Below are 12,444 nucleotides of genomic sequence, written 5' to 3' on the forward strand. Positions count from 1 at the left end.
GGTGTTCTTTATGAAAGTTGTTCTAAATTTTCTAATCTTTCCATTGATATAAAAGTCAGGTCAATTGGATATTTCTACACTAAGTTATGGCCAAATGAACAAACACTGTTCATTTGGTCAATTTTCCAGGGCAGTATGTATGTTACTCAGATTAAGTCAATTTTTAGGGCAACTTGGGTTGGTTTTCTAGGCCAAGTTTCTTCATCAAAGTTGTGCCATTTTGTGTTAGTTTCATTTCCAATTAGCTTGGACCAATTGGAGTAACATAGCTTGAGTTATAACCCTATAAATACACTGGACTCAAATCCAGTATTCTGGCACCTTAAGGGGCAGCAAACCCATTTACTTCTTAATGCCACAACTCATTCCAATTTAAGTTCAATTCACCATAAATGGTCACTAATTAGCCATTAAAACTCCAATTAAACATCTAAGCATTAAATCCCCAATTTAATCTCAAAACCCTAACCCTAACAATCCATCACTTCATCTAACATACACAAATCAACCTCTAACTCCAATATAATCATCAAACATCATTTCCAAGCAATTTAATTCAATCAAATCAACAATTCTCAACCTTCCCCCATGGCTTCCGAAAATTAGAATGTTCCTAACATGCATATTTTCTTGCAATTTTCTCCATTTTCTAACTTAACTCAAAGTTCAAATAAAAAATATAAAGAGAGAAGTAAGAAATTTAGCACTAACCTTTGCATGAGCTTTTTGTCCCTTCACAATCCTTCATTTCCTTAACTTTTCTTAGTAACCAAACACTTCCCCAAAAGGGGTAGACAATTTTTAATGAAGGCAATTTAGGTTTTAATGGTGAGAATTCATGGGAATGGAAGAGAGAGATGAAAGAAAATGTTTATGGAGGAGAGAGAGACATTTTCGGCTGGTTTGGGTTAAGGTAGAAGACAACTAAATTTTATTGGAATTTATCTCATTTTATTTGTTTTAAATATACTTGTTGAAATTTGATTGGTTGGAGAATATAAAATGACATCATCTTATGTCATAATTAGGTATTTATTCCCATTTTCTTCTTCTTTCTTTTCTACCCATTTTCAATTAAATTTTTAGCATTATTTATTCATATTTTTTTTCATATACTTTATTTACTTAACTGGACAAGTTAGTCAAAAATCATCTCTGAAGATGAAATGACCAAAATGCCCTTCATTTTGCTTAAAAGACTAAAATTATCTGTACCAATCTAAAAAATTCCCCTAACCTTTTCTTGGCATTCTAATGCTACCTAGGGCGTCGTAACTCTTCTTTGGCATCCTAGAAATTATTTCACAGGGTTCCCCTTGGGTTTAGGGTTACTAGCTGTCTTCACCGCAACTTCCCGTTAGGGTCACCCATCGTCGGGACACCGGCTCATTTGACTTAATTTTATTTTATTTTTAAAATCTTTTCTTAATTTTTCTTACACTTATTTAAATTATTTATGACTCCTCACTCTAGTCTAATTATAGTTCCAGACATTCTGGCTCTCCAAACAGACATTGATCACCGGAACAGTAAAACGTACAGATTATCTAAAGTGAGGGCGTTACAGAGGATTTGGTGGTAGTTGAAAGCACTTCAAGTTGAATGGTTTGGGCAATGAGGCGAGCTTTCAAGGCTTGGTTTTCTTGACTCAAATTGTTAAAAGTGCCTTCACATGGTCCGTGGCAACAACTTCTAGTTTCAAACTAGTGAAGTATAGTAGCAGATCGTCTAAACTTTCTAGCTTCAAACATTTTTTATCCTCAAATAAGCAGACGGCAGCATTGACCACTTAGGCAAAATCATTATTACTCTTCATTGTTCTGTTGTCTCTGATGGATTGTGCTAAGATCTGCAGACCGAGGGAAATCGATATGGCCTCTCTAAGCATAGAGCTAGAGGAAGTTAAGGGGGTTACATTTTCATTTGTAGAGTGAGCTAGCCTAGGAGGCAAACCCATAGCAAGAGGAACACTTGGAGTTGCAGGAAGAGGTGGCTCTTTGGATCTTATCTTTTTAGGTGGAGGAGTTTAGCCCACTTCAATTGCTTATTTCTTCTTTAGCTCTTTGATGAGTCAAGTAATCTCTTGTCATTAGTTCCCCATCATTTCTACGCAGAAAAATAGTTAGTAAGTATCATAGTTCATGAGATATAAGAATAGTTTAACACCATATCCATTTTTGCAATATGGGTACTGAACCACTAGTTTAGCTCGACCTTCAAACGTTGGTAACTTTGTAACGATGTCTTTTTCCTTGCTCTTTCAGTTTGGCTACTAAGACATCTTCTAGTAAGTTCAAGTTTAGAGATCTTTTCATTTTATCTACTGTATAATTCCAATTGCATGGAATTCCCTCCCAGCCCATTCTTTCTTTAATTCGGAGGATGAAATATCATTCCTTCTAGTTCTTTAGGGAGGAGGGCATGTCTGTAAATAGTTGACAGTCTAGTTGCATTTTAAAAAACCAAAACTCATCATTCTTTTTAGCTTCTTCATTTTTTCAGGAGCTAAACGATACAAACTGGAGAACACTTTTTTAGTGGCAATTAGTTGTTTAGCTCTGCACATTGCTTGAAAACCCACTAGTAAATGCCAAGAGTTCATATGGAGCTGAATGATCAAAAGCTAGTAATATTTAAGAACTTTGATGTAAAATGGATCTAGGGGGAATCTTAGCCCAGCTTTTAGTTGTTCTTCATAGATGATTACTCGATCTCCTCCTTCAAAGTGGTGGTCGATGCATAAGTGATCTTTGTAAGCCTCTGCTTCATATACATGTTTGGGGATATGATAAACGGTCATCAATTTGGGTAGTTCAACAAATTTGATTTTAGACGTGATCTCATCTATGCTGAGCAGTTCGGCCATAGTTTTTCTAGATTTTCTCTTCTTTAAAATTATTTTAATAGGTGCAGTGTCACTTTCATCGCTGGTACCACCAACATTGCCACCTTTGTTACTTGGTCTAGCCACATCTTTTTTAGTTGTTGCAGGCTAATTTTTAGTCACCATTACCCATATAGACTCATCGGGGCTACTAGAATAGTTTGCAGAGGAAGGTTCTGAGGTTTCTCTTATCTCTTTTCCACTAATTTTTTTGAAAAAGAAAATAAAAATGAGGAATAACATAAAGAAAGTAGGGATTTACCAATCTTTGCTTGTCAAAAGGTCACCAGAATAAGGAGTATTTATTGAAGAAAAAGCAGACTCATAGCATGATTGCATAAAGTAGCAAAATGACTATTATCATGTAGAAAGTGTTTATATATATGATTTTGGGGGCTCTTAAAATTTGAATAGATTGCCAAAAGTGCATCGAACGCCAAAATGAATAGGCGCTCCTTCAGCTTATCGAGGCACAACTATCAGGAGCCATTAATGCTGTTGTACTTAAGATGCACATGGTTCAATGTGCAAAACATCTTTATGATAAATTGAACCTAAAGATTAAAAATTAAAGGGAGAACTAATGGTATAGTACACCCCAAAAGCTCGAATGAGTCTTCAAAGAGTTCAAACCATTTGGATCAATTTGGATTTGGTTTCATCATTTATGGTAATTAAATAAGGTGTTCGGACAGAACACAAGATGTTCGGACAACACATAAGGTGTTTGGACAAGGCATAAGAAGTTTGGTCAAGGCATAAGAAGTTCGGATAGAGCATAAGATGTTCAGTTAGGGCACAAGGTGTTTAGACAAGGCATGGGAAGTTCAAGAATCGGATACATGTTGTTGGGATGCGTTATTTTCTTGAAAAGAATGCCGCTTGATAATGTGCTATGTTTTTGCAATGCATGAAAGAAAGCAACTGGATATGAGTTGGCAAGATCCCGAATATAGTGGAAAGGCATTATCCCTTACCTTATAAACAGGAGTCATGATAATAGTCAAAGTACGTAATCTATTCTTTTCATACTTTTGGTATTTACTTTCCTTCTTAGGTATTTACCGACATGAGCATTAGAGTGACCTTACTTAATTCACCGACCTCACCATTTTTCCCATTATAGGTTACACAAGGATTATTTGACAACTTGAGAAAGACAGGCAATATTAAAAGGATAAATACACAAACAGATCACAGTGAAGTTTCAATAAATTAAAATTTGCAAAATAAAATCCTAGATTTAATTCTACTTATCCTAGCATGTGATTAACATAATAATTAACAAATTTAGAATCGGTAAACAAAATAATGGCTCTGATATTAATGTTAGAAAATATTAATATGGCCTTAGCCTTGTTATATCATGTATATATAACTATAACTTATTTTGCATCACTATTCATATTTAATTACATGTATCTAGTATGCAGTGTTTTCCACAGAAAATCTTTGAGAAAGAAAGCGCAAGTAGAAAAGCACCTTGTTGCCCAATATTTCACAAATAATGGAGCGTGAATTACACTACCAAGTGACAAAGAAAACCTGGTTGCCTTCTTCTTCCAATCGTGCATTGTTCAAAAGCTCAATCTTTCTTTCCGCCCCCCCCCCTAAACTTGAAAATAAATAAAAGCAGTTTTGAATTATACATGACAACTTTGTCATACTCCCACACATCAAACAGCTGCACACTAAGCGCAGTTTCTATTCAATTCAAAAACTACCCATGGTGGGCCTAGGATGCTTAAGGCTCAATGCCTTTTGTGTCTTGGGCCTTGACAGGTTCTTAAGCCGATCATGGGTGTTTATTCTTTCAGTCATGAACTAAGAAAAGTTCATTCTTGTGTGTGCAATATCCCAGAAGTCGAACTAAGTTCGGGTGCCTGAGACGGCCAATGGCTGTGATTTCAGCTACGAATTCTCTCATTCCTTGCCTAATGAGAAATTCTCTCCATTGCAATTTAAACATTTGAGAATGGTAGAATGCCTCTATATACCCTGCCAAAACCTTCTTTTCCAAGAAGTTGTCTATATTTGAAGCCTTGTGTGGCAATAAATAGGTCTATATGGGAGAAACTGTAAGGTCCATAAAGCACTTCCCAAATCATCAAAGTATCCGAATGAATTCTTATTCAGATTCAGTTTATTATAAATTTAATACATAATGTATACAGTAGATTGACATATAAAATAAGTACAATTCATGTATTCATGTCTTAAATTTATGATGAACTACATTTAGATAAATTTTTTTACTCGTTATTTTCCTTTTGTTTGAAAATTGTTTTACTACATCAAGGTGTATACAGTCATCATATTAATAATGGACACATTATTAAAATAATGGTGAGCCCTACAATAAAATATGGTGAATTTTATTATAAAATGTAATTTTTTAAACTATAATTGATTGGGTGTATGATAATCAGTGGGTAATCTGGTTTTCTTCACCTTTAAGGTGAGTGGGAGGTCTCAAGTTTTAATCTCTCTAAATATTTTTTTTAAAATAATTCACTTTTATGATGAGTAAGAAAGATGGTTACCTCTCGTTTTATAACCCATCAATTATTGTTCGATCCATTAGACTTTCATTAAATTCAAAAAAAAATTACTTGGTCCACATATATGTAGGTAACTATGTTTTCCTTTTTATTTAACCCATTACACATACACAAAGTTAAACCTATTACTTGCGTTAAACCTATTAGTTTAACTTGACTTGATTCAATAGCTAAAAATATTCACTAAGTTCGAGTCTTCACCCCATTCCCCACCCCAATCAAAGTTAAACGTATTGCACAATTAAATTTGAAATCGTAGACCAACGTCCAGATTTTTCTAAAGATGAAAGTAAAATCGAAAATAATTTTCATTTGATAGAATACGTCAGAAGAACTACATTTTCTTTTCAAAGTATTCAATATATACCGTTGATCAATTTGACAAAGTTGATTTTATAGGTAGTGAAAATGAATTCCACAAAATTTTGTGAAATTCATTTATAAATCTAATATTTGAATATTTCCTTTAAATAAAAATTCATTTGTAATTCTTAATAATCAATTCTATGAAATATATTATAACTAAACAAAATTCTATTAAAATTGATAAAATTTACAAATAAATTTTAAATTTAAAATTATATATATTTCAAGTGATAATTATCCTCTTATTATATATTATTTTATTTTATTTTATTTATTTCAAACATAAAATTCATTTCATTTGAAATAAATTCTATATTTAATATAAAATATACTAAACAAAAAATTTTATTTGTAATGAATTTCTTTGTTTTGTATATTTTATATTAAATATAGAATTCATTTGCAAACAAAATAAATTTTACTATAGAATTGAATCAAACAAGGTGGTAAAATAATTAACTGTATCTTGGTTCACCGTAACGCTGAATTAAACTATTCCTCATCTATGTAGAAAACAGATATGTCTGATTTCAGTGAATTGAACACACTTCTAAGGTTTTTGCACAAGCATTATAAAAACCTTATACAAGATCTAATCTTCATTGTTGTTTAAATAATTCTTTTGCAAAAACTAAAATTAGTATTAGAAATTATTAATACTGACAAAGATTTGAAAAGAAAATTTTAAAAATAAATAAAAGAGACAATTAATTAAATTGGGTCATATAATACCACAATTATTTGATGTTTGGTGAAGCACTGTGACATACTTAATTTTAAAAATATGAATTTTTTATTTTTATTCTTATTTTTTTAATGAATATCTATTGTAAAGAGTCAAATTAACTTATGCTTAATAAAAGCTCAAGATATTTTCTTAAAATAATAAATACTATTTTTTTTTATCGAATATAGGTACACGCACACATAGTCCAACGAAGGGAATTGACCGTTGTTAAAACTGTTGTAATTTTAACAGAGTCCTTATCCCCATATAAGCTGTACACACACACACGCTCCACAACCGATGTAGAATCCAAAAAGACTAGCCCATTGGGCACGCCTACACTGGATGGACCTCAACCAATAGCCACATCGGGACATGTTAGACCTCACCTTGTTTTTCACTCAAGGGTGCTGTTTCTTTTTGTCGAAGGTAGATACATACACACACATAGCTCAGTGATGAGAATGGACTGTTGTTAAAATTATAACAATTTTAATAGAATTCTTATCTCCATATAAGTTGTACACACACATACTCCATAATCGATATGGAATCTCGAAGAACCTAATAAATATTATTATTTTCAAGAAAAATGTGAAGGGGTCGAATCCTTATCTCATTAGGTCAATAATGTGAGGCTCTCTTATAAAAGACAATATTCTTGGATTTGGACCTAGTGGGTTAGTAACTAAATAATTGGTAGGGTTTATAACTCAATTGTAAGTAGGACTTTTGAAAAGAAAGCATTCATGTTGATATTGGAAATTTTGGAAAAAAAATTACTTAAATTAAGTTATTGGGGGTTTAATATATAAATATATGAATTATATTTATTTTATTTTTGAGTCTCATCATATATATTATATCTTGAGTTTATAATAAATTGAATTTAGATAAAAATTTTCTTAAAATATCATGAATAAATCTTTCATTTAATATAATAATTGAGACTGGATTTTAAAATTAAAATTAAATTAATTCAGAAAATTCTGACTTAAACTTAATATATTAAAAATATAAGATACAATATATACGGTGAAATCTTATATTTGTCTTTTAGACTCATATAGACCAATTTTTCTTATATTACGATTTCCCAACAAACTATTAATGAAGGAAAATGGATAAAAAGGAAAGTTAAATTAAAATTCCCATGCATGGGAACCCATTGATTAGTAATGTTATTATAGTATTAGTAGCCATATAAATACATATTTTTCTCATTTAGAATTGATCCGCTTGGATTCAAAATATGAAATGTGTGATAAAATTTATTTATTAAATATATAAATCTCATATATTTTATCTTGAGTTCGTAATAAATCTAACCTAGACAAGAATTTCTACACATATATATACAAATCAAACAAAAATCCATGCTACGTCAACGTCCGTCAGAGGCAAATGATTCTGTAAATGTCAATGAAGCAATGGAAACATTTCCAGAAGGGAATTCATCTTTGCCTACTCCTCCTTGACTGGAGCCATCACTGGAATCTCGAGATTTTATTATAGAACTTACATTTTCAGGCAACTGAGCAGCTCCATCCAAGAATTGTACTACACTAGAAATGTTTGGCCTGGCTGCGGCCACTGGATGTGAACAAAGCAATCCAAGCTTCAAAACCAATTCAGCTTCATGCGACACATAATCATTTCCTAGTCTGCAATCAACTGTCTCCAAAATAGCTCCTCGATCCCAGCAATTCATTACCCAATCGATCAACACTACTTTCTCCGGCGAAGTCCGAGGATCCACAGGCTTTCTGCCACAAGTAACCTCAAGCATAAACACCCCAAATGCATATATATCAGTGCATGTGGTTGATTTTCCCCTCTGCACAATCTCAGGGTCAATATAACCTGGAGTACCAGCTACATGAGAGGTTTGAGGATCGTTTCCATGGTCACATAACCTGGCAAGACCAAAATCTCCTAGCCTGGCATTCATCTCATTGTCGATGAGTACATTGGCAGGCTTGATATCTCTGTGGATTATAACTTGAACCCATTGTTGGTGCAGATAGAAGAGTGCAGATGCCACATCTTTGATGATTTTGAATCTCTGTTTCCAGTCTAGCATGCAATTGGGTACTCGATAAAGGAACTTATCAAGACTTCCATTAGGCATATAGTCATAAACTAAGAAAAGTTCATTCTTGCGCCTGCAATATCCCAGAAGTCGAACCAGGTTTGGGTGCCTGAGACGGCCGATGGTTGCGATTTCAGCTACGAATTCTCTCATTCCTTGACTGGAATCATGAGAAATTCTCTTTACTGCAATTTGAACATTTGAGAATGGTAGAATGCCTCGGTATACCCTGCCAAAACCTCCTTTTCCAAGAAGTTGTCGATCTCTGAAGCCTTGAGTAGCAATAAATAGGTCCTTATAGGAGAACCTGTGAGGTCCATAAAGCACTTCCCAATCCTCAAGTACCCGAATGAATTTTCTCCTCCTTGAAATCATAAGTGCTCCAAAAATCAAGAGTAGAAGAAAAATACCCCCAATTAAAGATAATACAACTGCCAACATCTTCTGCACTTTTCTATATCCATCCCCCGCATCGTCTTCATTGTCTCTTGTAACACCAGGAATCTCAGGAAGGGTAGACAGGTTAATCTCCTCAGCTTGACCATTCATCCTGAAACTCCAACCCAAGATGTAGTGAGAACATTTAGACCCACTAGCAGATGAGAAACCAACATACATAAACTCAAAGAAATAAGGGGAAAGATCTCTTTTCAAGGATAAAAGTGGAAGCATGGGTTTAGGTTTTTTTATTGGATGTATTGTGACATTGAGCTGTTGATTCAAACTCTCATATTCAACCCAAACCTGAATTCGTTTCCCACTATTGAGATATAGCTCTTTGAAATGCCCATGCTCATCAAAGTAGCCAGCAGTAGCAGATTTCACAGATACTAAACCATTAATATCAATACCCAGATGGTTATCATCTCTGTCTTCAAATTGGAAATCTTGGTCTGTGTCAAGCTCCACTGCAACTACATGATTTGAAATTTCTCCATTGTTAGATGCATTAAAAAGACCAAGATACTGATTTGGTAAGGCACCAGGAATACCATTCGATGGTGAGATAGCGAAGGCAAGACCATGGCCGCTGAATTCAGGGTCGTTGGATACTACTGCAAAAATAAAGGTAGTGGAGAAGGAGAAGACAGGAGCAGTAGTTGAGTTCTTGAATTTGAAAGTACGGTTATAGAAGACTTGGCCTGCTTCGCTCAGGCCACTATCCGCAAATATTACATGAGAGGACATATTGGAATTGTTTACCTCTGCGCTGCCACCCAACTTGAAGAAACCATCGAACAAGAATCCATCTTGAGTGTTGTTGTCTGAAGATGCAAGCTTGAGAAAGAAATATAGGATGAGAATTGTGCAGGACATGATCCAGAAGGGTTAGGCCTTTACTTTAAATTATTTGAGAGACAGAGCTTCATTTGTATAGAATAAGAGAAACAGAGCATTTAGAGTCTGCATCTCCCTTATTTTCCACAACATGACAAAATATCCTTTGGCCTATCTCTTCTTTTTCTTTTTGGGTGAAAGTCTATCTCCCCATTTTGAGTTGGTTTATGACCTCATTGTTTGAATAAGCGAAGGCTGAAGTTATCATAGAGAAATAAGTTTGGTGATTCTTTGTTATATTCAGTCAATTATATGCTTGTACACAACATCTATATTGAGATGAAATATATAATATTTATTTTTTAAATTTATAGTGAATTAAGTTATTTTTGCTAGCTATTTTTATTTGGTATGAAAACTTCTTAACTACAGTAAAGTACATACGCCTCCGTATTAATATCAGACATATTATTAAAATGGTGATAAACCTTATTATAAAATGTAATGGATTTTATTATAAAATATAATTTTTTAAATTATAATTAATTAGGTGTATAAAAAAAAATTTCATACATGTTGATAATGTAAGTAAATATTTTTCTTTTTATTTAGTATAATTTAAAATTATGTTTATAAGATATAACAAAACTGATATATTTTTTAGTAATAATTTAATTTTTTACAATTAAATTTATTAATAAATTAGTTTTTATCATTAACTGCCTTTTAATTTAAAATAATTCAATCCCCAAAATTTTGTTTTATTAATGAAATAATTCTTACTTCTAATTTTATATTCAAACAGTTGTTTATTTTATATTTAAATAATTATATAAAACTATTTAAAATAATTTATATAATTTTTTTTTGAAAACAACAATTTATATAATTATTTTTTTGAAAGCAATAATTTATATAATTAATTATTAAATATAAAATAAATCATTACTAAATATAAAATTTAGATATGTGAATTATTTTACTAATAAAATAAAATTATAGAGATTAAATTATTTTAAATTAAAAAACAATTAATGGTAATTTAGATGATATTAATTAATTTATTAACAAAATTAAATTTTAAGTACTAAAATTATTACTTAAAGGCATATTATGAATTAATATGAATGTCTCCTAATTGTGAATTATCTTTTTATTTAACCAATTAACATGCTCTTTCAAACTATTTTTGAAATCATAGACCCAACGTCTAGACTTTTTTAAAGATCAATATAAAATAAAAAATAATTTCATTGCATAGACTATGTCAGAACAATAATTTTTCTTTTCAAAGTATTCACATGGTCACATGTTCAATTTGACAAAGTTGATTTATGGGGAAATTAATTATATTTTTGTTCATAGTGACTGCTGATTTGAGCCGTCCCTAATCTATATTTCAAAAAGATATGTTTGATTTCTGTGAATAAATTGAACATTTTTCTAAAGTTTGCATCATAACTTTGCTCTTCAGAGGCATCAATATTCAATTTGATTTGATTAATTAAGTGGCATTAGCAGCCATGGCTAATTGAATATCTCCAATAATTACAACCATAGAGTTATATATAAAACTATTTTTTAAAATAATAATAATGGAATTTAACAGTAAAAGCAATGATTAATGTCCGCTAGGTGAATGCCTCTGTTTGATTATTTTCTTTTCTCTTGATAACACTGACACTGACATATAATTAGCCATTACAGCTGTAATTTTCTTTTAAAAGAATTTTGATTATTTTGAGAATCAACTGTGATAATTAATTACACTTTGGTTACATATTTATATATTTAGTGATTTAATTTATATTTTTTAAATATAATTAACTTTAAATGAAATTTAAATTTAAATTCTCACAAATTTAAAAAAAAAATTTTAAATTATTATATTAAAATTCATTGATTCTATATTTTTCTTTTAAAAAAAGTACTAAATCAATATATATGTTCAATAGATAGTTAAAATACTTTCTAAACGTAACATAATTTCTTTTTTAATTTATTTAATTTTGATATTAAATACAAGTTTGTTTATTAAATTAAATTTTAATTGAAATTTAAACTTATGATTTTAATTTTAAAAGAAATTTTAATATTAATAAATGAAAATTTATTTTTCAAATATAAAACTTTTTTGTTTTAAAATAATCTTTTCTCATGCTCACTATTTTTTTTTTATTTTTATTTTTTTTTTTCCTTTCGCTAGACAAAACTTTTTAAAATCATTAAAGAAAGAAATTAATTTTTTTTTATTAAAGCAGATATTATTTTTATTCAATATATAGTAAATTTGCAATCTTTCAGAAAACGATATAATAATATCAAATCTATAGGTCACTATTTCCTGAAAGGGGTGTCGTACTAAATATTTTTTATTTGCTTGAATTGGACAAATATGTCCTTATCACTACACCATTTATATAATTATACAACCTATTCAGAGTGCTTAACAGGCCTAAAATTAAACAATATAGTGGAGTGCCCAGGGTTTGGTTCTGTTTTTTCAGTGTGCCTTCCTTCCCCCTTTTTATTTTGT

General features: G+C 31.1%; 1 protein-coding gene across 2 annotated transcripts; it reads right to left on the bottom strand.

Moving 5' to 3' along the window:
• Nucleotides 1-7,789: 7,789 nt before the first annotated feature.
• On the bottom strand, nucleotides 7,790-10,156 carry LOC110654199 (putative L-type lectin-domain containing receptor kinase V.2). 2 transcript variants are annotated; one of them, XM_058147241.1, is made up of 3 exons: nucleotides 9,834-9,972; nucleotides 9,623-9,685; nucleotides 7,790-9,544 (listed from the first exon to the last, which is right to left on the bottom strand). In XM_058147241.1, exon 3 carries the CDS (start codon nucleotides 9,300-9,302, stop codon nucleotides 7,923-7,925), a length of 1,380 nt encoding a protein of 459 aa, XP_058003224.1. In that variant the 5' UTR covers nucleotides 9,303-9,544; nucleotides 9,623-9,685; nucleotides 9,834-9,972; the 3' UTR covers nucleotides 7,790-7,922. The 2 variants fall into 2 exon arrangements, with proteins under 2 accessions (XP_058003224.1, XP_021665813.1); XM_021810121.2 differs by having other exon boundaries at nucleotides 9,623-10,156.
• Between the last annotated feature and the right edge of the window lie 2,288 nt (nucleotides 10,157-12,444).

This window comes from Hevea brasiliensis, chromosome 5 (genome assembly GCF_030052815.1).
Source record: "Hevea brasiliensis isolate MT/VB/25A 57/8 chromosome 5, ASM3005281v1, whole genome shotgun sequence".
NCBI classification, from domain to species: domain Eukaryota; kingdom Viridiplantae; phylum Streptophyta; class Magnoliopsida; order Malpighiales; family Euphorbiaceae; genus Hevea; species Hevea brasiliensis.